This window comes from Anguilla anguilla, chromosome 6 (assembly GCF_013347855.1).
Source record: "Anguilla anguilla isolate fAngAng1 chromosome 6, fAngAng1.pri, whole genome shotgun sequence".
Lineage (NCBI taxonomy): Eukaryota > Metazoa > Chordata > Actinopteri > Anguilliformes > Anguillidae > Anguilla > Anguilla anguilla.
Window position 1 is genome coordinate 28,585,317 of NC_049206.1, and position 26,488 is coordinate 28,611,804.

General features: G+C 40.6%; 2 protein-coding genes across 3 annotated transcripts; one reads left to right on the forward strand and one right to left on the reverse strand.

The window, feature by feature from the left end:
• Positions 1 to 16: 16 nt before the first annotated feature.
• ccdc167 (coiled-coil domain containing 167) lies at positions 17 to 4,837 on the reverse strand. The gene is made up of 4 exons (XM_035422643.1): positions 4,623 to 4,837; positions 4,151 to 4,245; positions 2,966 to 3,018; positions 17 to 2,630 (listed from the first exon to the last, which is right to left on the reverse strand). Exons 1-4 carry the CDS (start codon positions 4,671 to 4,673, stop codon positions 2,527 to 2,529), a joined length of 303 nt encoding a protein of 100 aa, XP_035278534.1. The 5' UTR covers positions 4,674 to 4,837; the 3' UTR covers positions 17 to 2,526.
• A 4,104-nt stretch (positions 4,838 to 8,941) lies between these two features.
• Positions 8,942 to 25,512, forward strand: kif25 (kinesin family member 25). 2 transcript variants are annotated; one of them, XM_035422156.1, is made up of 15 exons: positions 8,942 to 9,106; positions 9,390 to 9,455; positions 9,918 to 10,040; positions 10,249 to 10,387; positions 12,241 to 12,344; positions 17,958 to 18,046; positions 18,249 to 18,321; positions 18,556 to 18,623; positions 18,820 to 18,894; positions 19,369 to 19,512; positions 20,841 to 21,017; positions 21,339 to 21,493; positions 22,034 to 22,276; positions 22,969 to 23,124; positions 23,504 to 25,512. In XM_035422156.1, the coding sequence occupies exons 1-15, from the start codon at positions 9,038 to 9,040 to the stop codon at positions 23,659 to 23,661; spliced, it is 1,839 nt and encodes a 612-aa protein (XP_035278047.1). In that variant the 5' UTR covers positions 8,942 to 9,037; the 3' UTR covers positions 23,662 to 25,512. The 2 variants fall into 2 exon arrangements, with proteins under 2 accessions (XP_035278047.1, XP_035278048.1); XM_035422157.1 differs by having other exon boundaries at positions 18,282 to 18,321.
• The last annotated feature ends 976 nt before the right edge of the window (positions 25,513 to 26,488 follow it).

Here is a 26,488-nt window from a genome sequence, read left to right on the forward strand (position 1 = left end):
GAAGGAACACTTGTGGGCATATGGATTATAATTTTATCCCAATATAGCCGTTTCACTACATCCTCAAAATCCTGGCACATACAGGCAACTGCATGAAGCTTGCTGGAAGTTTTCAGGCCTACAGCCAGTGTTCACATTGAAGTGGGTATTTATGTAACAAATCACACCATAATTTTAGGGAAAGCAGCGTTACTTCAACAAACAACCTTTATAGCGACATACATTCTTGGAGCCAAATATAAGCACAATCAAGTGTTCCTGAATCTCACAATCCAATGTAAAACACTGTCACTTAGGGTCCTATTCAGACTTGGCAAATTTACACCTGCTTAACACTTTAAGTGGCAGCTCAATGCAGCAGGTGAGCTTCTTGCATCCAAATGTAGTTTTTAAAATATATTTGTGCATATATGTTTATTTGATTTCTATATATAGTTTCCAATTGCACAAATGAGATCTTGAAACGAAAACAGCTCAGTTACTTGTTAGAGCTACCAGTTAAAGCATTTCTTGCTAAGTCAAAGTTAAGACTTTTTTAAAGCAGGTACTTTGACTAGCTGATGTCCATATCTTGGGTACTGGGAGGCATTCCATGTGTGCAGCTGGATACAAATGCATACCTACTACCTACAACTCCTCTAAACACAGATGAAACATGAAATACTTCAACAGGCTGCTTCTGCACTGCATTCAGTAAAATACCACTGCAAGTCATCACCCTAAAACTGAAAATTATATGAAAAGAATAAGACCACAATTAAACAAAACAGGAAACAACATCCTGCACACGAGTCCATATTTGGCACGTAACTCTAAACTGGCTGCCAAGGCACACAATTTTGGAATTAAGTTCACTTTGCATGCAAGTATCAGTCTGAATAGGTCCCTTAGTGCTTAACTTAATTAGGTCAATTTCTCTGACATCTCAGATGATGTGCAATGAGAAGCATTATAGTGGAAATGTATCCAGTAGTAATCAAACACTGTGTCCATCATTGGCTTTTGCTTTACATGTTTTCAAAATCTTCATAGCTAGTACAGTAGCATACTGGCATAAGAAAAACGACAGTTGAATCTTACAAAATAAATACCACTAATTGAGTTGCTGCATATGCCACCTGCACGTACAAAATATGGCCACTAGGAAGGATGTTAAAGTGTCTTCCTTTTGACATCTATTTTAACTGCAGCTTTTACTCTGAAAGTCTCATGGGAAGGTCCATGTATCCAAACTTGGGCTAACAGCATTGATGCATGATTACATAATCAGAAAGGAAACTAGTATTTCATCTCAAGTACTGCAGGTATAAGGTGTGACCAGTTTCAACTCTGAAGTAGTACCAATGTCTCCCCACCCAGCATACTGACACTGGCTTGAGCGGCCATTCGGATGCTAAAATGTTTAAATGGTGTTGAGTTGTAACAGGAAGAGCCTTTTACAAAGCTCTGACCGTATAAATTGCTCAGTACAAAACATTATTGCGGCACCATAAGGCAGACAGAAATACAATGACAGAAAAGAGAGGACTTGGTTTAAAAAAGTCAAAGTAGATGAAGTCTCTGGTAGTAATGGAAGACTCTTAACAAGCACAGTCCTTCCTGGACACAAATGGGAAATTCCAGGCCTCAAAAGCCTTGAAGACTCAATTGTCCTGAAGGCTTTAGTGCAACTATAATAACCATTATTCTGCATGATTCCACTGGTCCTTATGCTGTACATGTAGAACAGTTACAGTACCTTTCCATTATAGCCAATTCACACATGGAGCATCGGCTGACTCGGCTCCCTCACACAGACACTCAAGGGCCCCTTGAACCCCAGCTAGTGGAGTACGAATGAGTCAATAGTTTAGCTGGAGGACTGGAACTTCCCAAGGCTGCAGTCAAGAATGTGATACAGACTATGTGACAGACACCAGAGCTGTATAAAAGCACTTCAAACCTTTACAGTAATTTTGGCACCATGTTTTTACATTTCACTCATGCACTCCTCCCCACCCTTCTCATCATTAAAACACCACCTAACTCCATCATCAGCATTATACCAGTGTACTTTTAAAGGTCCTTCTCTTTGCAGAAATATTTACTGGGTGACCAAGTCTGTGAAGCACCATGGTAATACACAACTGCATGCTGGGCAGTGTATAGCTGGTGTTTAGGGGGCTAATGTACAGGAAAGGTATGAGGCAAAAGAAACCAACACTGACATAAAGTTCATCCAAAAAAAATATGTCCACTCACATGCTCTGATGTGATTTCTACAGATTAACCAGGAAATAGTGATTTTCAGACCCTAAATTTCAAGCATTAGGTTTTATTTATGAATGTTTTCTTTTGATATACTGTAAGCTGTCAGAATGCTCTTAATGTGTGTTTGTGTAAACACGTGCATAAACAAGTCCTTTGCTTCCAGTTGAGACATTCAGGGTATGAAAATAGGTATTTCCTGACCAATCGTGGACACACAGCATGCCTTCACAGTAGATTAGGGCCTGGCAGAGGAGGCCCAGGACACAGAACTGGGTGCTAGCTGTTGAAGGCATAGTAGAAGAGGGCGCTGATGAGCAACAGGGCAACCGACAGCAGCATGTTCCTCCTGTTCTCTCCACGCAGCTCCTCCAGCTGGTTCTCTGCAGGGAGAGACGGGTAATCAGAGATGTCATTTTTTATCAATCAGGAAATACTAACTTTCAGACCATAAATTTCTCAACCAGAAGCTCAAATATGTCAGCCATAAGCATCAGGAGTTTTGGCACTCTTTGACAGTCAACAGTCAAGAGAATGTACTGTAATATAGGCAAATTTTATTGGCCCCAGAAACATTTAAGGCCATTAAGATTTCCTCATGTATCAGGGGGAAAAATGTCACAACATTAGTCAGATTTCCAGACTGACATACACAACTACCAGATGTTTTCACACACAGGACATGCACATATTAAAGGGAAACAAGAACCTCTCTCACCATACTTCTGGATTCTCTCTGTCATAATCGTCATTTCATCTTCTAGAGCTTCTCTATTCGAGGAAGAGAACAGGTAGGGTAGCGTTAAGGTTTGCTTTTCACATTTCACCAAAATCATCCTGTCACCTGATACAGGATTGGGCATGAATTCATGGTTTGAGCATCAAGTTTTCATCTTTTATATATCGCTATGTGCCACATATTGCATATTGCAATACCCGGAGGTACTTGCGCGTACCTGGACCCCAGTATCCTCCTGTGCCGTCCTTTCCCAAGATGCCATCCTACATACTGAGGCCAAATTGTTCACCAAGGTCTCAGGTCAGGGTTTTTGCGCACAAGTAAATATACCTGAGGGCTAATTACACGTCTTATGTTGCACTGTGTGTGCCACATCTCCAGAATTACTCACATTACCTTATAAAGACACATCAGAGGTCAGCCCACACTGATGACGGCCTGGCTGACAAAACAAGCTAAACCTGTTTTATACAATATGTAAAAACTAAAAACATCTCTTGACTTATTGTTTTTGTTCAAAGTGTGTCACCCATTTTGAAATGTAATATACAGTTTATGGATAACTCACCTAAGAGTTAGTATATAGAGGAACAGGTCTGTTTAAGTTCAGGACAATTCAAGTAACGGTCTGATTTTAAAGGACTTCTGGCAGAGAGTCGATCACAGCTTATGAGTAGCATTATGCAGATTTCTGCAGTAATGAAATTTGAGTCAATTCCATTGCAATTCAATATATTTATTAAGTCAACAGAAAAAAATCCATTAGAATATTATGGTCATCAATTACTTCAAGAATTGTATTTCCAGTTAATTTGCTGAATTGAAACTGAATGGATCCCAACCCAGGTGCCCACTGCCACACTGCAGGCAAATTAATCATGATTCTAAAGGCAGCTGGTCTGGTCCACACAACATTTCGTAGATGCAAGTCCTTGGTGCAAAGGTTATTTTTATATTTTATGCGCGCTTTGGTGCCATACAGGAATTAAAGTAGCTGTGTAAACAATTGGATCAAATTCGTTTTTACACCAAAAGCGGGGAAACGTTTCAGTGTCTTAACCCTGCTGTATTCACCTCTGCAGTAAAATGCTGTGCCTTGTGCAAATTTGGGATCATGGTTGCTCTGGCCAAAAATTTAAACATCGAGTCCGTAGACTGTCCCACCTTTCCTGGTCAGAAAGCTCCTCTCGGCGCCGTCTGAACTCCGCCCTTTCCAGGCTGTCCTCGCAGAGCGATTTGCGCTCCTCGATGCGGTCAATCTAGTGCAGTACATAAATCAGGGAATCACCGCAAGGTACGCCATTTGCTCCCATTTGTTATCAGACCAGCACGCTGCGTTCCTGCATGGTAATCTTCAGAAAACAATTTTCAGGAAGCTAGCAAACCATTAGTAGCGAACGTTCACACGTCCGAAAATGTTTTTTCGAATGTGACAGTGCAGTCGTTATACTTAAAGTGCGCTGGCAACCGTGCGAAACATTTCAATAACATTATACGTTATGATACAGGGAAAAATTCAATGAAGGCTATCGACAGACAGATGTGCTTTATACGTTAGCTAAACTGTCAAAGCATCCCACTACGATACATAAATAATGAAGCCTAATAATAATGCCAAAAGATATTCCTAACGAACCTCACTGGCGACACTTATTTTTTCTTTCTTTCTTTCTTTTGGTTTCGTCATTCTGCTCCCCTTTCTCTCAATACACACAAAACAAATAGACAGGTTATTCAGTCAGCTACACCAGAGACAAATGCTAAATTAACCGTACAGTCCTGGTTCTAATGGAATTAACCATTAACTTAGCCAAGCTGACACGCTCCCGGAAAACTGTAAAAATGCTTCTTGGGTAGGCTTATGAAAAGGTTCACACCGCCACCTACTGTACTGGAGTTTGGATAGCGCTGCCAGACCAATATTTAAATTGATAGTTCACTTGCCGGAGTTTTATGCAGTGTTCTTCAAAATTATGGTAGGCGAATGGTAGACTGAGATTTGTTATTTCTGCTATATACTTAAGATATTTGAATTTGAGATTAAAACATGAATATGAAACAAAAGTATTGTCAATCAGCTTAAATTGTATGGTACTTTGTGCATATATGTTTTACAATTTTACAGAAACAGGTATTTTTGTGTGAGTCCCCCCAATTTTTGCTTTGGCTTGAGCATATATGACTATACCTATGCATCAAAACATAGATAATTGTCTACATTGTTCCAAGGTACCTTAAAATGGTTACCCTATCAACAGTTTTCCCATTTGTTACTGCTAATGGAAGCTGATATAACATGTGCCTTTTATGCAGAAAAAACATCTCTGGTTTCACCCACATTACCTTCCAAAGTAGTTAAATGGAACCAGGGCAGTAACAAATTAATATATTATCTTTGTCTAAGGGTTACTTGTATTATAAAATAAGTATGTTCAGACACATCTATAATGCACTGTCTTTGCGCATATTTTCAGAATCCATGCTTCTCTGCCTGTATTTCTTCTAAAATGTGTTTGGGGCATTTCTGGGTATTATGCTCTTTAAAAAAAATAAATAAATAAAAATCAGTCTCTAAAATGCTAAAATATGCTATTCGGCTTTATTGCTTTGATTTACTTTTAAGTTCATGTGTTAACTTAATTTTGCATAGCAAATGAAATTTGGAAGCCTCAGCCCAACAGCAGTTTCTGTAAAATGGCTATACATACACATGTAAGCACCATGAAATAAAAGCTGATTGTCTGTACTTTTGTCTTATATTCATCCTTCTTATCTTAAATCCAAATGCCTTAAATATAAAGCAAAAAAAACTAATTTAATTCGGCCGTTACCGTACTTTTGATCGACACTGCATGAATTGTTTAGGTTTTACTGGAGGGTTTTGATTGGCCCAGACTGTGTTTGTGTGCAATGAGGGATATCATACATATTTAGACACATACGTGTTTGGTAAAGCGGGCACATACATGCCCGCTTTACTGTGGCTGGTATTGGGACATTTGCTGGGTCTGAAGCAAGAAAATACACAAAAAATTACAGCAACATTTTATTTATTTCCACCCTGGAAATAAGGGCTACAGACAATTACCTGAGGAGGAGACAATTACCTGACTAAGGAAACGAGGGAGCTCACAGCATTCAGAAAACATTTTGGATATTCCATTTTACCATGATGCACTTTGACCTGCAAGCAGCACCAGTCACATTTCAGAGGCTTATTGATAAGCTGCAGGACTCCAGAGACTTTTCAGTGGCATACCTGGATGACAGTGAAACCTGGGGAGACCATCTATGCCGTTTGCATCAGGTACTACAGCATATCCAGTCTGCAGGACTGATAATCACCCCACAGACGTGTGCCTTAGCCAAGGGGGAGGTTCAGTAGCCTACCTGGGGTTTGTCATTGGTAATGGGGTCATCCATCTTCAGCTGGAGAAGGTGGAGGCGATCTGGTCTGCAGTCTGCCAACCACCAAGAATAAGGTGAGAGAGTTCCTGGGCCTGGTGGGCTGGTACAGGAAGTTTATCTCTAACTTCTCTACTCGAGCTGCTGTCTTAACAGACCTCACCAGGAACACCGCCCTGGGCAGAGTGGTCTGGACAGAGGACTGTGATCATGCCTTCCAGGACTTGAAGGAGATGCTGCCCGCTGACACGATGCTCCAGAACACAACCCCTGTCTATTTGTTTTGTTACTTCAGTTGTGTCTATTGATTTTAGTAGAGTTTAGTTGTTTATTTGTTTTGATAATGTTTCACTACCTGCACTGTAAATAGCCCTCACATTTGCCTGCATGTCTGGGGAGAAAATAAGCCAGCTCGGCACTTCAGTCATTTGCCTGGCTCCATTTCTGTAAGTTTGCCTGGTTGCTATGGGCATCCTGACACAGGGTCCCTACCTCTCTGCAGACATGCCAACATAACTTTGAAAGGCTGTGGTCCATCTTTTGAGTCTAGATGGGGATGTGTATGCCCTATGCAATTTCTTTATGCAATTCATTCACAGAGAAAATGTATCCTCTGGAAAACTCTTCCTCAGACACATATATAGTAGTATATACTCATACACATACTCTTCATACACTTACATTTTTCTAAACTTGTTATTCAGTTTAGCTGTGCAGAATTTATTGCTTTGTATGACATGTTCTATACAAATAATGTTCTGGGTAGATGCTGGGTAGAATTTCAATTACAACATTCAAGTCAGGTGCTACATGCCTGTAGATACTGTTGATAATCTTGAGCTTAGAATGTACCACAAAATCCCCTGGTGATTTTCTAGCAATCTAGAGAGGGTCAGGAAACAAAAACCAAATTTCAGGTTAGGTTTGCTGTAAATTTTCCCAATTTTCTTTAAAAGTCATCCTTGCTATGCACACATTTGTATCATGTAGGTTTAAAGGTCCTATAAACCTCCTTGCTCACTAGACTAGATTTTATTCCACTTCAGTGTAAAAATAGAGAAAAGTTTTGAGTATCTGACTAAACATGCAAACAAGAACATATAGTAAGCCCATTGAACAAGGAAACCAATTTTAAATTAGGATTTCAGGTTTATTCCAACTTTTAGACCCATAACAACCATAATATTTGTGAAATGTTTGCATTTGCCAAAGCCTCAAACGAAAATAAAATAGATCAGGCTTATCGCTAACACCCATCTGCTCTCCATCACAAAACCTTTTTTTTAAATTAAAGTTTCAACCTGAATCTTTGCATTTTACAGCGAATGTAAGAACACGGAAGCATACAAATATAATGGATTTATACAAGAAGAAAAAAGTGATAAACCAAATAAATAGAACACAGTTCTAGTGACAAGGGAGGTAGTGACAAAAGGGAACTTCAAAGGGGTTCTGTTGAATATTTTTCCAAAGTCATCTAACAGTAAATGATTCTTTTTATTGTAAATCACTTGTAAAAGTGACTTAATGAGTTGTCTAACTTCCATTAAAAAGAAAAAGCATATAGGTCCAGATTTCGTGAATTTACGTATATAAAATTTTCCATTCAAAATGAGAACATTTTTTAACATTTCAGCAACCTTTTCATCATTTTTGTAGTAGCAAATTATGCCTTTTAATGTTAACATACACAAAGAATTGACTATAAAAATAGACCATATCACAGGACATTACTTTACACTCATGAAATGTGTTCAATTGTTTCCTCTGCAATGTCACAAAAGCATGCACGTACATCTTCAATATCTTAGTATTTAGCTAAAGTGTGATTACATATGTAGATAGTGTGTAGAATTTTTAAATGGATTCTTTTACTTTGTTCAAGGTACAGAGTTTGTATGGGAATAACCAAGTTTTGTGGCAGTTGATTTCATCAAGCATGCATTCCAAAAGAATTGGCCCTGAGGTATACACTTCTTTTTAGCTTAGAAAGATTGACTGATTATATTATTTTAATACTGTATTTTTTTCTTGGACAGGAGGTTTTATGGAAAGGATCAGTTGATCAATAATCAATTGTAAGCTTGCTTTGCTAACACAATCATATTCTTTGAAAGGTATAGAGAAGTTATGTAATTCCATAAAAAGATTATACATTATGTTACCTTCATTATCAACTAGTTGGCTATATCAAGTATAAACAAAATAGCTCGACCAAATCCCACCCCGACCCACATTCTGTGTGGACAGGGACAGAAGCAGAGTTTGCTCATGGGGGTAATTTTGCAGGGCAGTAATTAGGCTACATTTTAGTCTACCCTATTTTGCATTCATCTTTTAATCCAGTTAATTAAAAAAGTGTCATTAATATTTTAAGTCCGAGACTTCAAGGCCCCCTTCTGATCGGCGATTGGAAAATAGTTTTCTTCAGTTTGTGTTCTTTATTTTTCCAAATAAAATCAAAAAACACGAAACCAATCATATCGCGCGTTCCCATAGACAACGATGCGTGACTAATTACGTAGCTACACGCTCATTTTGACAGCATCTACCGTGTGAAAGAGGATTAGTAAACAGCAGAAGGCTAACGGGTCATTTGGTCTTGGTTGGATGAAATTTGTTTTCTGCTTCTTATAATTTCTCAAAATGCCATTATTTATAAACCGAGACCAAATTTTTGCTCACCAGGTACATTTACTTGAACACAAACTTCGGGTAAGTTACCAACTAGCTAGACTATCTAACTTTATTGGCTTAGCAAGCCAATATTGTCAACCTAGGCTAAGAGAGCTGCTGGCTAGCTGGCTAATTAGAAATTACATGACGGGGGAGGAAATGTCTTTGCTGTAGAAATAGGTTTGTATGGGGAACTGAATCGAAAAACTCGGAGCGAGTGAATTCACTAATTTTAGTAATGGTTTGTTGTCAGTAGCCGATGTCGACCACTCGGTATTGTCCTGTCCAGCATCTTCTTGAGTTTGTTTTCGTCTAATTTCAGAGTAAAGAGGAACGTATTTTGGAGCTGGAGACTGAAAATGCTCTCCTCCACCTGAGACTTGCGGAGGTGAGAAGCTTAATTTTACCTCAGTAACCTGTATTTAAATATGCTGATATAAATTATCAGAACAGTCATTAGATCTCAGTGCAACCAGAGAACGTTGAAGAATTTGGTTTGACAGATGGCCTGACTGTCTGGGAAGATAATGTACTTATTTTCTGGGATCTGAACAGATGTCTGCCAGTTTCACCTGATTTAGCTTAACTACTTTCTGAATTAGGTCAAATGTAATTGGAGATGAGGAGTAAATTTTAAAGAATGCAACAACAAAAAAAGACAAAGTAATTTTTATAATGCCTGTTAATTATTAATTCCATAGATGGAATATTGTGCATAAATTGTTTAGTAGCCTAGATTGTAGACTCTTATAAATTAGTCGATTTGCAATTGTGCTGATATACATTAGCATGTGTATTTTCCAAATGCTTTGCCAGTGCTTGTTTTAGCTCCCTCTCTTCACCTCCATAGTGTCTGGGCAAACTTCGCAGAGATAATGAAGACATTCTTCAAGCCCAGAAGCACCACCAGCACCAGAAACATGTGCAGGAAAGCACACAAACTGCTCTAGCTAAGCTTCTCTCTGAAGTCCAGGTGGGAGACAGAACAATTACATTGTGCTGCACAAGTGCACTGCGGTACAGATTTGGCCATCCAACCATTTCCTGCGTAATAAATGGAGAGCGGGATGCCTCAAGACGAAGTTTCTTGCACTGTGCCTTTTACATGCTCTCACATAAACATGGAGTGCTACATTTAATAAGGACTATTTAATTTAATATGTGGCTTTGCCCTTTTGCAGGTGCTGAAGCAGGATCTACGTGATGTGTCTGCCGTGTATGTGAGCTGTGCCACTGAGCTGGAGGAGCACAGCAGGGAGCTCCAGATGAGAGTTGGCGCTGCCAGCTGTGCCCCTCAGGGAGACGCGGGCGAAATACAGGGTGAGTGTCTCTTTCTCAATTTGTCCTACACAGGAAAAACATCTGTGCGATTTTGTGTCCTGTTGAAGTCCTGAAAAGATGAAATCTTTGTGAACTTGTGCTTGTGTTAATGCTTGTTGTGTGGCTACATCATCTTTTTTTTCCGTTTTGAACTGTTACTGGCGAATTTAAAGAAATCTGTATGTTCTGTCACTGCATGTCATTAGCATGTGCTCATGTTTTCCTGTAGAGGAACCTGCCACTGTATGAAGTCAGCTGCCCTCCTGCAGAGCAATCGGTCACTCTGCATGCATTAATGCTGCGTTCACATAAATCACAGTAGACGGCAAACCGGTTGACATTTTACTGGACGAGGGCACAATGGTAAGAATTGGTCAGGATGGCAAAGAATGCCATCGATTGCAACGACAGATGGCACTTGCTATTGAAGTTGAAAAAGATCTTACTTTTTACCGTTGTACTTAATGAAATTAACAAAAATGTCGGAAATGGCCTGTATTATAAGACAACCAGCAAGCCACATCACTATAGCAACGTATATTTTATTTGCTGCTGTGCTGTCCTGCCTTTTTTTCCCTGTTTGTCCCAAAAGTTCAGTTTTGCCATCTACCCTGATCCATGTGAATGCATCATTAGCTATTCTCCTATAGGGCAATTTGTCACTCTGTGGATTTAGCTGTTCTCCTGTCTGCCACCCTATTGTATTTCTTTCCTTGGCCCAGGCTTCAGGAGTTTACCAGAAAGCAAAGTGGAATGAACAGCTTCTAACAGCCTTTTGAATGGATTCTGGAGACCTGATTTGTTTAGTGGCTTTTGGCTTCACAGTTCACACAGGATCCTATTAACTTTAATTTACTGGGTCACTACATTTTTGTTGGTTAGCATTAGGCATCTAAAAGAGTTGGCACAGAATAACTGGGACTTGGTTAAAAGCACCCGATACGGTCCCAGTTTCTATACCTTCAGGAGCTCAAGTGTGCCAGTATCGCATGATGAAAATAATCGTAGGTTTCCTTAGCCTCGACATAGAAGCTGCAGCTCACAGTGGTTTTGGTGTGCTTTCTTGTAGGCAAATACTAGCCTGCCTGTTCCAGGGATAATCCCCCCTGTCCTCAGAAAGCTAGCGTCAGTTAGTACAGCAAGGTCAAATATCCTCTGCGTCACCTGAACGCCATGGTTACGAGCTTCCCACAGAACTGACCACTCTTATCTATCTCTGCGAGGTTAACTCCGCCTCTTTGGTGTCAGCGCCTGTCTGACAGAGGCCAAGCGGCTGCGTGCATGGACTTCGTAACATGGCCGCTACTGCCACTCCTGACAACGATTTGATCATGTTGACAATTTGTTTCTTTGAGTTCCTTTTTTGTAACGATAATGGTTTCCAATGAGATTACTTGACTGACAAGGCTAATTGTTTGAGTGAATGTCATTGAGTTCCAGTGCTCTTATATGAATTGGTAATGGCAGTCTTGTTGGAAATGTGGATGAAAGATGTCACTGAATTTCCTCACGACCATGACCAGTTGTTTAAAAAATCTTTAAAAATGGTAAAATTGTTGTGTGCACACCTGACAGTCAAGTACACCCAGGTGCAACAAATATTTTAAAAATTAAACAGAAGAAACTTTGGCACACTAGTCCCTCTTCAGTTACTCAATAATAGCATATTTTATAAGACAGCATAGCCTGATTATTTTTTAGTTGCTATTGGATTAATACTGGTATTAAATGTCTTAATGTCTTATTAAAGGAATCTTGGCACACTGTATGGCAACGCCATCTTTTCTAGGCATCCACTCTATTTTTTGTCTGCTAGAAAGTGGCGTGTGAAAAAGAATAATTTTTGGATTCAGCCTTGCAGGCTCAAGTGGATGCTCTGCAGCACTCCCTACAGGAAGAGAAGGAGAGGTGCAAGGCAGAGAGGTTGAGGAGGAAGCTTCTCCACAATGCTCTGGTTGTGAGTGCCTCTTTCTCTGATTTCACTCAATAATGCTCTGGTGAGAAGTGTGTGTCAAATACATCTATCCGTTTGCCAATATTACTGGCTGATACTTTGATAAATCAAATGCACTTATACCCACCTCATACCTTGTACTAGGGATGTGACGGTATACCGGAATGACGGTATACTGTAAAATTCAAATATGAAATAGTACTATCATAAACGTAATACCGTAATAGTAAATCACGTGACAAAAGCTATTTTCATGTGTGGAATTTTTTTTCAACCATTACCCTAATAAAATATCTAAATAACCCATATTAAATAATATAATACTTGACCTGGGGTGTCTGCTAGTGTCATTTAACCTTATGGATCTGGATGGCACCTTTTGGCTTCATAATTCACTACAATTCATCATCAACGAAGATCTCCGTAATTTCCGAAGCTGACTCGTTTTTCTTTATTTTATCAATGTGGGGAGGGTCTGAACTTTGAGTGGCATGTATCTTTAGCCATTCAGGTGCAATCTATGGTGCTTTAACTATGTCAACAAATCACGCCCGCATTTGGGGAGCGTCAGAGAGCAATGGAGGACTATGCCACAGTTCATGCTAAACTTTGTTAGTTTGAGAGGGTGAATAAGTACTTTTCTTTGGCATGGATCCATTTGAAGACAGTATCGGGTGAGTTCGTTTAGTCTTTGAATCCGTCATTATGCTGAGAAATTGCTAAACCATTTTTATTGATAGGATTTTCCTTTCTCTGCAAACGTGCAAAAACACGCTGGTATAATAAAACAATGACGGTAAATATATATATAATCCGCATCGTTCTGTTGCTACCATAATGTAACAAACCTTTTTGTGTCTACAGCTGCAGTTTCTCGCTGCAATTACTAATATTGAATATAAACAAAAGATGCAATTTATGCTGTAGTCTGCCAGTGTCTAAATAAATAATACGGTACTCTGCACACAGCACGCAGGTAGCAGGGATGGCGAGTTGAAATTTCGTTTTCTTTCAATGTCGTATTTATTATTTGAAATATGTATTATTATTCTATCTGTCTCTGAGGCGCTCTGAAATGTGCATTCTCTGCATTCTCTGCTCCCCCGTAACTCCAACAGCAGTGAAAATAATATAGTAATAATAAAGTAATATTTTTGTTTTCTTTGTAATTTACTGTTGTACAAAAACAAAAAATTATACCATAAATAAAAATAAAATTTTATTTATAGTATATAGTTCTTGGGCATTAGTTATATATATTGTATTTCAATTGAGCTTTTGGAATAAAAACATATTTCTATCAACATTTTTAGGTCTAGTGTCCTTTCTGGTGCAATTCTCAGGCACCAGGCTCTTCATGTACATAACGCCACATTGCAAAGCAATGGCAAGTTCAATTGACATGATATTTGGTGTGGGTACTACATACACCCTGGACTGACATTGCAGGATGTTTTTATTGTGGTGAGACATGTACTTTTGGAAATACATTACAAAAAACTTTTTTTTTCATAAAACGCAAATGAATTTTTTTGCTTTGAACTGCTATTTTTGATTATCTAACTCATAGAAGTAGAATTTTTTGGTAGATTTGGGTTGCCAAGAGACTTCTAATAAAACTGGTATGTAATAGTCTACTTGGGGCTTCTTCTTAATTACCATGTAAAAAACCAAAAAAACGAAGGTAGTGAAAAATGGCCAAAAACCATTTAGAGTCCTAGGGGTTAATGCCACCACCTCTTTGGCAGTGTTTCAGACCGTAGTCGGGAACAGCAGGGAAACGTTGGTGCTAATTTAGCCAACTTGGTAACTTTCTGTTCATTAATCATGCAGCATTAAATGGAAATCGAACGGCGGGGATCCAATCAAGCAGTAGTATTTATTCGGGGCAATATATATTCCACAGCAACTTTGCAATTAATCAAAACAACAATCTGCAGAGCCATAAATAAACATATAGAGTTGTAAACTGTGTGATTTTTTTTTTTTTAGCTTAAAACCTGATACCATGATATACCGAAAATCGTGATATTGAGTAGTACAATTATCATACCGTGAAAATTTCATACCGTCACATCCCTACCTTGCATCCACCAGTTATTTAGTTTCAGTGGCAGCTGGTGGATGTGGAAACAGGGGAGGGCATTGAACCTTTATTTGTACTGGTGAATCACATTGCGACACTGGGTCTCTTTTTCAATGGAACTCTGATTACAAAAGAGAAAAAAAACAGACAACAGACAAAGCTAAAGTAACAAGAGATAAAATGACTATATAAAAATGAACAAAATTATAAATACATAAATAATAACAAAAACAAGAATAATAATAATAATAATAATAATAATAATAATAATAATAATAATAAAATAAAAACAATCTCACAGTTCAATTCAGTCAGAACATTCACATTCAAAGCTGTCCAGTTTCTTGATCAGGGTCCTGAATTGGCCCATGGTAATCAAAGTTCAGCTTTAATGCACACTGTAACTCATTCCAGGCGTGAGGAGCACTGTATCTAAATGCAATTTCACCCAGTTCTGAGTCCACCTGCGACACATGGAGAATCAGCCAGTCCTGAGAACGAGTCTGATAGGCTCCAGCTCTCCAGTCAATAAGAGATTAAATATAAGGAGGTAGCTTTTGGAGAAGTGCTTTATATGAAAACAAGAACCAATGTTGATCTCTTCCCTGAGACAGAGAGGGCCAGCTCACCTTACAGCACGCAATGATGAGTACAGTCCCCAGTGATGTAAATGCTGACAGACACACAAAAAGAGAAGCACAATGTTGCCCATTATCTAGAGAGGTCACTATGTCATTTAACGCAAGAGTTGTAGCAGAAATTGTACTATGATTAGCTCTGAATCCTGGCTGGTGATTGCTCAGAATGGAGTACCTAGCGAGAAAGGCTTTAAGCTGCTTGTTCACAAGGGATTCTAGAACTTTAGCCAAGCAGTACAGTTTAGAAATAGAGCAATAATTATTAAGGTCACTAGGATCACCACCCTTATGGAGTGATTAGTTTAGATTAGATTATATTAGATTAGATTAGATTAGATTACAGTGGTAGCACATGCGCAGCTTTCCATACTTTAGGGATGACATCTGAGAGAATTGTGAGATTAAAAATATGAGTCAGGGGCTCTGCAATCAGAGGAGGAGAAAGCCTAATAAAAATGGGTCAACATTATTTCTGGATTCTCTCTACAGGAATATTTTTGTTCAATAATTGTGCGTGAGTGCCATTTTGCGAAAAGACGGGGGTCCAGGGGGGGGGGGGGCATGTGAAAATCACCCCTAAAATAACCTCTAAAAGTTGATAAGCTAATTGTTCCGCTATTAAATCTTCAATCTTAATTTCATTACAAAATTCCAAGATGACTGACGTACATAATTACAAAATTGACTATACGTGCATAATAATGAGTTAAACTGTAGATTCAAGAAATGCAAATGTTTCATTAGGTATTCAGAAGACATTGTAAAGATACTAAGATCTTAATCTAAATATATAAAAATAAAAATACCAATACATGCAGTTTGCAGCTGTAGAGCAATTAAAGGACACAAAAAATCTCTAAAATTGGGACACAAAAAAATAACAAAAAACTCAAGAACACAAAATGTATTTGCTAATGGCCTATAAAACTACATTTGAATGGCATGTCTTCCTGTTGCTTCAGGTGGTGATCGAATGGTCTCCCATTCTCAATGGGTGCGTCCCGTTACTTTTCACTGCTCACTTCCTTTCCTCCATTCCCCCACTACCACTTGTCTCTTACCCAGAAGTATGTGGAGGAAAGGAGGGGAGGAGGTGAGTGGAGGAAAGAGTGGAGAGAACAAGGAGGCTTGAAGAAAATGGGGACAGCTTATCTGGTTCTCCGTCATCAAAGTCGATGTCATCTATGATTAAATAGACCTATCGTAAGCGTTATGTTTTGCTAAACCCACAAACAGTCCCATACCCAATCAATAGCAAAATAGATTGTAAGTTTCAAGTACAAGTTGTTGCATGTATAGTAGCCTGTACAAACATGAACCTGGCATTGCGGTTAGCATCGAGACACTAGTTCATATGTAATCAGCAACATTAGATCTCAGCACACACAAACATAACCGTTTACTGTAATTCCAGAATCCTGATTTGCCCAATGTCTGAACATGCAGAGCTCTAATTGACCTCATAGTTATACAGTGACAGCCTACATTCTATTGCCATTTCATAGCATTTAATTCAGAAACATGTCTGCAGGTTAGTGAAACTAATCTGTCGCTTCATATTATCTGAGTTATTGTTTCCTAATATTCAGTATTCGCATTTAAAAACAATTATTTCCCATGGTAACCAAATAATCAAATTATTTGTTGGCAATAAATACATCCTTTGGAAAGGATTCATTCACACATACTATTTGCATACTGATATAGTGGCATCTGGGGTAGTTATTTATATTTAGTCATGTTCAAAAGCAACATGCATGCAAGCAAATAAAAAACCTGCTGCTCTATTTTAAATGGCTGAATTTGACTATTGGATTAGAGCCACAAAACTAACTGACATTTTGTTATCCATTGTAGATAATCTAATCTAGGATGCTGTCTGTAATAATAGCCTACTGAACCACATGCAAATTTGCCGTATTGGGAAAGTCAGGTTTTCTGCCATTTTCCGCTTTCTAAAGTTTGGATTGTGTCAGATACTGTGGAATGGTCTTTCAAACTTTGTAGGCATGAGCATGATGATGTCACATGTCAAATGTGAAAAGACTTCCATGGTAGGGTACATCCATGTATCCTTTGCCAGGAGGAGACGAGGACCTGAGTTTGAAGCTGCTTCGCTTGTCTCCTCATATTTTGGGACATTAGAGGGAGGGAGATTGGTTTCCGGGGCTTGAAGGAGACGAGGTGGTAGTGGAGGAAAGACGGATACATTTTTCGAGTATTGGGACACGTAATCTGTAAAGGATGAAAAAACAAAAGCCCTGACCAGTAAAGTGTTATTAGCTAGCTAACATAGTTAGCTTGCTAGTTAAAATTAGATGCTAGTCCATATTAGACGTTAGCCAGTGTCAAATACATTCTTTCGCTAACCTTTTCAAACAATGAATAACAAAAATAACTACATCTTCTTGCCCTACTACCTTCAATTAAAAAACTAAAATTAAAAAAATCTACAATTGAAAAAATATATACATTTGCACAGCTATCTTATAGCAAGCTTCTCTCTCTGTTACATTTGAATGTTTTCTTATTGAGGCTTGGGGAGGATGAGAGGCCACTTTCCTCCCTGCTACATTGCACTAGAAGCCGAAGTTGAGATTTTAACATTGGCAATAGGGATGTTGTGTACCCTAGATGCTTAGAAATGGATATGAAACGGATATGATTTGTTGACATTGCTATTTTTTCCAATTGGTCTGTGAGGCTGTGAGCTTTCATTCATCTGTGAGGCTGGGAGTTTTTTGCAGTCTGTGAGCTTTCTTTAGTCTACAAGCTTTTTTTGGTCTACAAGCCTTCTTTGATCGATGAGCTTTCTTTGGTCTGTGCGTTTTCATTAGACTGTAAGCTTTGGTCTGTGAACTGTCTATCTTTCCTTCATCTCCTTCTCACCAGGAGCTGAGGGGGAACATCAGAGTTCACTGTCGGGTGCGTCCAGTTCTGCCCTTTGACAGTGCACCAGGACAGTCAGCCTCAGGGACTGGGTAAATACAGCAGATATCTGGCTTTCTGCACTCAGTAGATTTAACAGATGTGGGAAAGAGTACATTTCACATCTGTTTTACATTGTACATTTATACCAGTAATTTTCAGTTACATATGACTTTTGGTTACCATGATAACATGCTTTATTTTCTAATTTCATATCTGAATAAATGGTCCTTTCTATATTTGTTGAATGGTTAGAGAAGCTGTACTCACTCCTGTTGTTCTACCTAGTTCCACATTATCAGAGGAGGTTGTACACGCAGTCAATGATGTAAGTATGTACTGTATTACAATGGCACCGACTGAATACTTGTCTTTCATGTTTCCTGTGTTGATCACTGTGTGATTCTTATTACAATTCAGAACATTTCATTAGCTGTATGAAGAAATCTACTGCTATCCCAACATGCTTTTTAAAGAACCAGTTCTTATTAAATGCTTGTTTAATGTTGAATATAGGAGCAGCGTGATGAATTAATCTTTTCTTGGTTATTGACTATTTCAGGACTCTGTTCTTGTGAACTGTTCCAAATCTGGGGCCTCAGCGATGAGCAAAATGTTCGAGTTTGAGAGGTACATTGATAGTGTTAATATTGATCCTTGGTTACAGGGACTACCGAAATATTTATACTTTTTTTTTTTTACGAAAGGAAAGCAGTTGTATCCCTATTAATGTCAGTGACACTGGATGACAATAGAAGTATTTTGATCCAGCTCCATTGTAAAGTGGGAGGAACTTGTGTGTCACCATGGGGTATTTGATTTGCAGGGTACATGGTCCGGAGGACTCCCAAGAAAATGTTTCTGATGAAGTGAAGCCGCTGTTGACCTCTCTGCTGGATGGGTACGTCAAGAAAACCACCATCAGCTCTCAGCTTGCTAATGTTATTAACATAGAGTTTATACATGCAGACAGTCATGTCATATAAATGACTGTATTTTTGATTGTAGCAATAAGGTGCATTACACAAGAGAGGGGTGGATGGAACCTACGGAATATGTCAAGGAGATGTAACAGGATCAACAAATTATAGTCCTGGAGAGCCACAGTGCCAGATGGTTTTTGTAATATTTCACAGCTTAAGGCTTAATTTCCGTCATTGATTGGCTACAGTGCAGTTGTACACACCTGGTTTCCTGGGTCAAATTTGCTACTGATTGAAAGGAAACCACAAAAACCTACAGACACTCTGACCCTCCAGGACCAGAGTTTGAGATCCCTGAACTAGGCAGGAGGTGGGAATCCACACTCAAATCGAGGACAGCTGGCAATAAACAGGTCTCCAGTGGTCTGTCCTTACTTATTTTGTTTGCACAGGTACAATGTGTGTATTATGGCATATGGTCAGACGGGCAGTGGGAAGACACACACGATGATCGGATCTCAGACTGAGGACCTCATGGGACCTGAGGGAACCCCACTACAGGGTATCATCCCCAAATCAGCTGCAGAGCTCTTCAGGTATATGCTGACTGCATGCTCAGCTCCTTTCTCAGTTAATAAAGCCGACCGCATGCTCTGTGCCTCTCTCAGCTGATACACCAGACTGCAGGCTGTGCCTCTCTCACCTGATACACCAGACTGTATTCTGTACCTCTCTCAGCTGATACACCAGACCGTATGCTGTGTCTCTCTCAGCTGATACACCAGACTGCATGCTGTGCCTCTCTCAGCTGATGCACCAGACTGCATGCTGTGCCTCCCTCAGCTGATACACCAGACTGCATGCTGTGCCTCCCTCAGCTGATGCACCAGACTGCATGCTGTGCCTCCCTCAGCTGATACACCAGACTGCATGCTGTGCCTCTCTCACCTGATACACCAGACTGTATGCTGTGCCTCTCTCAGCTGATACACCAGACTGCATGCTGTGCCTCTCTCAGCTGATATACCAGACTGCATGCTGTGCCTCTCTCAGCTGATATACCAGACTGCATGCTGTGCCTCTCTCAGCTGATACACCAGACTGCATGCTGTGCCTCTCTCAGCTAATACACCAGACTGCATGCTGTGCCTCTCTCAGCTGATATACCAGACTGCATGCTGTGCCTCTCTCAGCTGATATACCAGACTGCATGCTGTGCCTCTCTCAGCTGATACACCAGACTGCATGCTGTGCCTCTCTCAGCTGATACACCAGACTGCATGCTGTGCCTCTCTCAGCTGATACACCAGACTGCATGCTGTGCCTCTCATAGCTGATACACCAGACTGCATGCTGTGCCTCTCTCAGCTGATACACCAGACTGTATGCTGTGCCTCTCTCAGCTGATACACCAGACTGCATGCTGTGCCTCTCTCACCTGATACACCAGACTGTATGCTGTGCCTCTCTCAGCTGATGCACCAGACTGCATGCTGTGCCTCTCTCACCTGATACACCAGACTGTATGCTGTGTCTCTCTCACCTGATACACCAGACTGCATGCTGTGCCTCTCTCAGCTGATACACCAGACTGTATGCTGTGCCTCTCTCACCTGATACACCAGACTGCATGCTGTGCCTCTCTCAACTGATACACCAGACTGCATGCTGTGCCTCTCTCAGCTGATACACCAGACTGTATGCTGTGCCTCTCTCAGCTGATACATCAGACTGTATGCTGTGCCTCTCTCCAGCTGACACACCAGACTGCATCTCTCACCATTCTCAGCTCATAGACCAGACCACACACTTTGCACATCTGTCGACTGTAGGGAGGCATTGCTTTCCCCTAGCCAATCCTTGCGCTAACAGTAGACAGACAGACATGCTCACTGTGCTCTGTGCCTTGACCTGTGTCCGGCAGGTTGATCTCAGAGAAGCCGGCTGAGAGCTACACAGTGGAGGTGTCGGTGGTGGAGGTGTACAACAACGAGGTGTTCGACCTCCTGTCCAAAGACGGCGAAGGCGGGGCCGCGGGGGTGAAGAGGGACGTGATCACCACCAGCACGGGCACCAGTGAGGTGCCTGCTCTCACCTACGAGTGAGTTCCCAACCCAGCCTGCTCTCCCATACTGGGTTTGGTTGGGTTGATTGCTCTGTGTGTGAGTGTGCGTTTGTGTGTGTGTGTGCGCACGTGCATGCTAGGTTGGTACAAATGTGACTTTGTGTGTGTGTGTTTGTGTGTGTGAGTCAGTGTTAGGTTGGTGTGGATGCAACTCTGCTGTATATATCATGTACCTGTGTATGTGACTGCTGTATGTGTTAAGCACATGTGGATGTGACTGCCGTATGTGTTAAGCACATGTGGATGTGACTGCTGTATGTGTTAAGCACATGTGGATGTGACTGTCGTATGTGTTAGGTTGGTGTGCAGCTCAGCGGATGTGATGCAGGTGCTCAGCGCCGTGCTCAGGCTCAGAGCCCGCAGCCCTACCCTGGTCCACAGAGACTCCTCCCGCTCCCACCTCATCGTCACGCTCACCGTCACCTCCAAGAGCCCCAATGCCCTGGCGCTGGGTGAGACTGGCCTCCTTCTTTCAGCCATTACATGAGACTGCATCACACCACCATGCGTTTCCTAAACCTGTGTGTATGCTGTGCACGTCACACTGTATTGGAGCTCCCTTTTAAATGCCAATATGTAAATTTACATATAATTACATAATGTAATAAGACAATATTCTGATGAAAATGAAAATTTGGCTGTTTCGTATGTAAGATATACCAGCACAAGTCTCCACAATGCTCATGGTTTATGTGTTTATGAACTAGATTTGACACCTGTTTGGGAAGTTACCTTCCTGGATTGAATAACTGCTACACTTTTTTATTAGACTTACAAATAGACTGTTTAATAAACTCGCTTGCTAGCTAGCTCACTTAAAACCTGTGTTTCGCTGGAGTGTTCATGTAAGTACATTATTAGGAATGTTTAGTGCTGATGCAAGTCCGGTAAGTTCCCCTGATGGTCTAGTGTCATTTCAGCATGGGGACACCATTCACTGACTTGCAAGTTTCCATCTTGTCTTTTGCTCCACCATCTTTGGTGGCGTGCAGCTCGTAGGCTGCAGAGCGCCCGGAAGGACGTCCAGCGATCGCACCAGAAGGAGTGGTGGAGCCCCCGCTGCCGTAGGGCCGCCTCCGGCCGCCGCAGGCTGGACGAGCAGTCGGCAAGCCCCGCCTCCTCCCCCTGCCACTCCCCCTGCCACTCGCCGTACCCCTCCCCCAGGCCGAGCATCGCCCAGGCCCCCATCAGGACCAAGCTGCAATTGGTGGACCTGGCCGGCAGCGAATGCGTGGGTGAGTTTGGTGTTGAAGCCGAATTAAAACCAGAGAAAAAATAACCCTTTGATTTTAGGTTTACTTCTGTCTGCTGTGATATTCACATGAAATTATTCACAAGTGAGCAGTAAGTGCATTTCTGATCTAACAGTACAATACACAAAGAATGGCTGTAAGGCTGAGATCTCAAACTCCAGTCCCGGAATGCCACAGTTTCTACAGGTTTCTGTGATTTAATTTTAATCAATAGTGAAGTCAGGCCCGCCCTGGGCATGTCGAAGTGTCCTTGAGCAAGACACCTAACCCCTAACCCCTAACTGCTCTGGCGAATGAGAAGCATCAATTGTAAAGCGCTTTGGATAAAAGCGCTATATAAATGCAGTCCATTGGAATGCAGGTGTGTGGACTCTTTAGTCAGTCAGTGACTTACATTAAGCCATTAAGTGCTGAAATGCACTAAAACTGCCAGCCACTCCAGCCCTGTGGGATTTGAGTTTGAGATCCCTGCTATAATGTGTAGGACCAGTGCATGTGTATAAGCAGGCTGTTCTGCTGTATTTGTCAGCGTTACTGAGTCTCTATCTGCAGGTTGTTGTGCTACATTTGTTTATTATATTACATTTGGGTGTTTGTGTGTGATTTTGAGTTCATGTAAAATGTAGTTTTTGCAGCATGTTTGTAGCATGGTGACATGGGGGTTCGTGTTGCAGGTATGTCGGGGGTGACTGGAGCTGCCCTGTGGGAGACGTCCTGCATCAATCGCAGCCTCTCGGCTCTGTCGGACGTTCTGGGCGCGCTGGCCGAGCAGCGTCCTCACGTGCCCTACAGGAACAGCAAGCTGACGCATCTGCTGCAGGACTCTATCGGTAAAGCTCACCGCAGGCCCCTGCCATGAGCATTCTCCAAGAGAGGGTGTGGAGAACGAAGAGTACATGCATCCACAATTTTAAATGACGGTGATGAAATAGCCTAATTACTCTCCTAAATTGCCTAATTGAGGAGAACTAGCTATATCTGGTATTTAGCAGTAGTTCCTAACCTCAGTCCCGGGGACCCGCTGTGTCATTGGCTACATTTATTGATAAGTTCTTGAGTGGCAGCTGAACACTGTTCATTGGTTTACACAGCTGGTCAGCTGTAGCATTATTGGCAGAAGCCTGCAGGACCAGGGTTGCCCGTCCTGGGTTAGAGGAGCACCACTGTTCCCTCACCTCTCCTTTTTTTCCTCTCGCCACCATGCTCCAGGAGGAGATGCCAAGCTGCTGGTGATGCTGTGCGTCTCCCCCACGCAGAGGTTCCTGGCGGAGTCACTGCAGTCCCTGGGCTTCGGGACCAGGGCCCGGCAGGTGCAGAGAGAGCCTGCGCGGAGGAAGAACGCAGCCCTCAAGATTAAACGAGTTTAAGTCCCAGTGGCCAATGCGCTATGTGCATCCATGATGTATACTACGACCTTGTAGATGTTTCTTTTTTTCCCTCCCCTCTGAAACCACAAATAGCAGACAATAAGCCATGCGCAGTTTAAAAGACATATGAAACCAAATGCAACAGACCCTTAGGCTACGTTCACACTGCAGGTAGAAGTAGGCCAAATCAGATTTTTTCCCTCTGTGTGACACAGATCTGTTTTTTCAGAACAGCTACTGTCAACGGTCCATGTTAAAGGTGCGCAGTGCTATTATAGTCTGCACAGTTAGGTGAACAGGTGTCTCGTGCCATAGCTGTTTTATATCATGTATTTTAGCACGGCTGAAACACTGTATTGACCAATCAGCATCCAGGACCGGAACTATCTGTTTTGTAATTATTAAATGGACTCATTTAATAATTAAATGAGTCCTCAACATCAACTTTAAAATTTACATAAATTTGTTGACTTCCGTTTTGTTGTTTATTTCTGCAACATAGGCTAATGTGTGGGCAGGTCAGGTGTGACATCTTTTGTTATTGTCAGTTTGCGCATACGGGTCATTTCAGGGGAGCAATCAGTTCTCAATTGTATTGGATAGGTCACAGTAAAAAAATTAATGTGAACAGCTGAAAATATATAAAAATCGGATCTCGCAATAACTAGGTATGGAACACTAAGGCCTGCAGTGTGATCATAGCCTTAGATTTGCTGACAACATTACTGGGAGGACTAACCATTTTATATATGGCTGTCATCAGCTATTACTACAAAAAACTGAAATGAATGCTAATTCACTGCCCTCCGTAATGTGTGGCCAACACTTTTTCTCGATTTGGCTCTGTACTCCACAATTTTTGATTTGTAATCAAATAATTAAAATGTGCTTAAAGTGCAGATTCTCAGCAAATACCTATGAAACCAAATGACTGACTAGTCTGGTCAGATTAAAAATATCCAAATGCAGTACATATGCGCTTAGCTCAGGTGTCCGTTATTTAAAATACCTGTATTTTCTTCCATTTAACTATGGCTGAATTTATATTGCCCCTCAGGAATAGTATGTGGGTTATTGGCAGCAGCTTTGAGTAATTGAGATTTGCACCAACCTTCGTTTATGAACAGTACATTAGGAGAAAAATTTTATCATTTAAGAATTGGCATTAACTTTTGCTTAAAAATACTTTCAGGTCTGGATGAACATAGCCAAAATTAGACTTAGAGATGCCATATAGCAGTTAGGCTCTCTATATACGTATATGCTGTACAAAAAACCCCACAATGCACTGCAGTTGTCAAGCCTTTAAGTCTTCTGATGCACTGTTTTCACTGAACAGTATACTATTTTCAGCTGTGCGTACTCACATCTTCCCTACATGCTGTCTTGAGCCCTTGAGCTGAACTGAGCCCTCTGTTGTGTAATAATTATTGAATGGCTTTAGTATTATGTGTATTGTTGAGGGGGTAGATACATTGTAGATCTTTGAAACATCACTATCTTGGACAAAAAAAAAAATGTTTTGAGTTTATTAATTTTCTTAGCATATGCCCTTTTGTGGAGTGATTTTTATTGCTTACATTTTTCATTCCATCCATAAGCTGCATTCCTTCTACCAAGGTCTGGAGAGGTTCAGACAAAGAACCTCACTCAAGGAAGTAACAGCTGTGCCCTAGTCAGGATTTTATCCTACAACCGTTTGGTTACCTATGAGGATGTTGCTGGTTTAGGCTAAATACTGCACATTGTAAATAAAGCTAGTGAAATATCGCCAAATTAAAAGAACACTGTATAGGTTGTTTTCATATTTCTGTCTTTAATACAATAAACAAGTAGGCTTTTCAATGTGTGGCATAATGGCAAACTGTTCTTTCTTACCATTGTAACACACGCACACACAGTGTACTGAACATGATTACAAATTGGCCGGGATTTCATTGCACCTAATCTGTACCTAATGTTCTGTAATTGCAAAAATGTATGTATTTGTTTCTTGCATTCTTACAAATGACAAAGAATATATACAGAAATATGCAAATTGACCATTAGTCAAAGTTTTATATTACAAGACAGGGTTACACGGTGCTTTTCTCACGGTGCGTAGGCCTATGAAGTAGTTCACGTTAGCTCAAGAAGTTGACGCCGAATTGAATAACTGAATTAATTTGCTCATGATATTTTTTACACGCCTAACAAATAGAATGGGTAACTTGTTGATTAGCTTGCCTTTCAGCTAACTCTATTTTTTCCCGCGTAATCCCCGGGTTCTGCTTAAATGTTGGCGTGGGTATTTATTAATGTATTCCTATTACGATTGTCCCATCACCACGCATTAAAAAATCAAGCACATCATTTTTTTTGCAAGAAGCGAGATATTTTCATATAATTATCTCATAATTACATAATGAAATGGCATCACATCTATGATAAACTCCTAACTTTTGAATCATTATTATGAGATACTAAGTCAATTATGAGAACGTTTCTCTTACCTATGAGCAGGTGCTCATATGAGATGCTAAATCATAATTATGAGAAACCATGCCACAAAACAGAAAGTAGCTTACTCTGGTTCCTCTTTTCTGTGGTTAATTAATCGAACGTTTAAAAATTAATGTTCAACGTTTGATTAATACACTTTTCGGCAAAAGATGTCTTTCGATCTTTCGTTATTCTTCCCAACTTTAACTTTTTGGTATGCGCCATTTTTGCGTGGGAAAAACGTGTCATTTATTAATTCTGAATTAGTGCTGAATTTATTTTTGAACAAATGGAGAAAACTGGCTTCCCTTCGCATTGACTTAACGAATCTGCGAGTCTTGTTGCT

What these genes read in the sequence shown, in the direction of transcription:
- kif25 (XM_035422156.1), top strand. Translation starts at nt 9,038, where the DNA reads ATGCCATTATTTATAAACCGAGACCAAATTTTTGCTCACCAGGTACAT. An exon ending in TACTTGAACACAAACTTCGG is followed by an intron (nt 9,107 to 9,389) that starts GTAAGTTACCAA and finishes GTCTAATTTCAG; the next exon opens with AGTAAAGAGGAACGTATTTT. An exon ending in TCCACCTGAGACTTGCGGAG is followed by an intron (nt 9,456 to 9,917) that starts GTGAGAAGCTTA and finishes TCACCTCCATAG; the next exon opens with TGTCTGGGCAAACTTCGCAG.
- ccdc167 (XM_035422643.1), bottom strand. Translation starts at nt 4,673, where the DNA reads ATGACGAAACCAAAAGAAAGAAAGAAAGAAAAAATAAGTGTCGCCAGT. An exon ending in AAATAAGTGTCGCCAGTGAG is followed by an intron (nt 4,246 to 4,622) that starts GTTCGTTAGGAA and finishes GTACTGCACTAG; the next exon opens with ATTGACCGCATCGAGGAGCG. An exon ending in GAGCTTTCTGACCAGGAAAG is followed by an intron (nt 3,019 to 4,150) that starts GTGGGACAGTCT and finishes TTCCTCGAATAG; the next exon opens with AGAAGCTCTAGAAGATGAAA.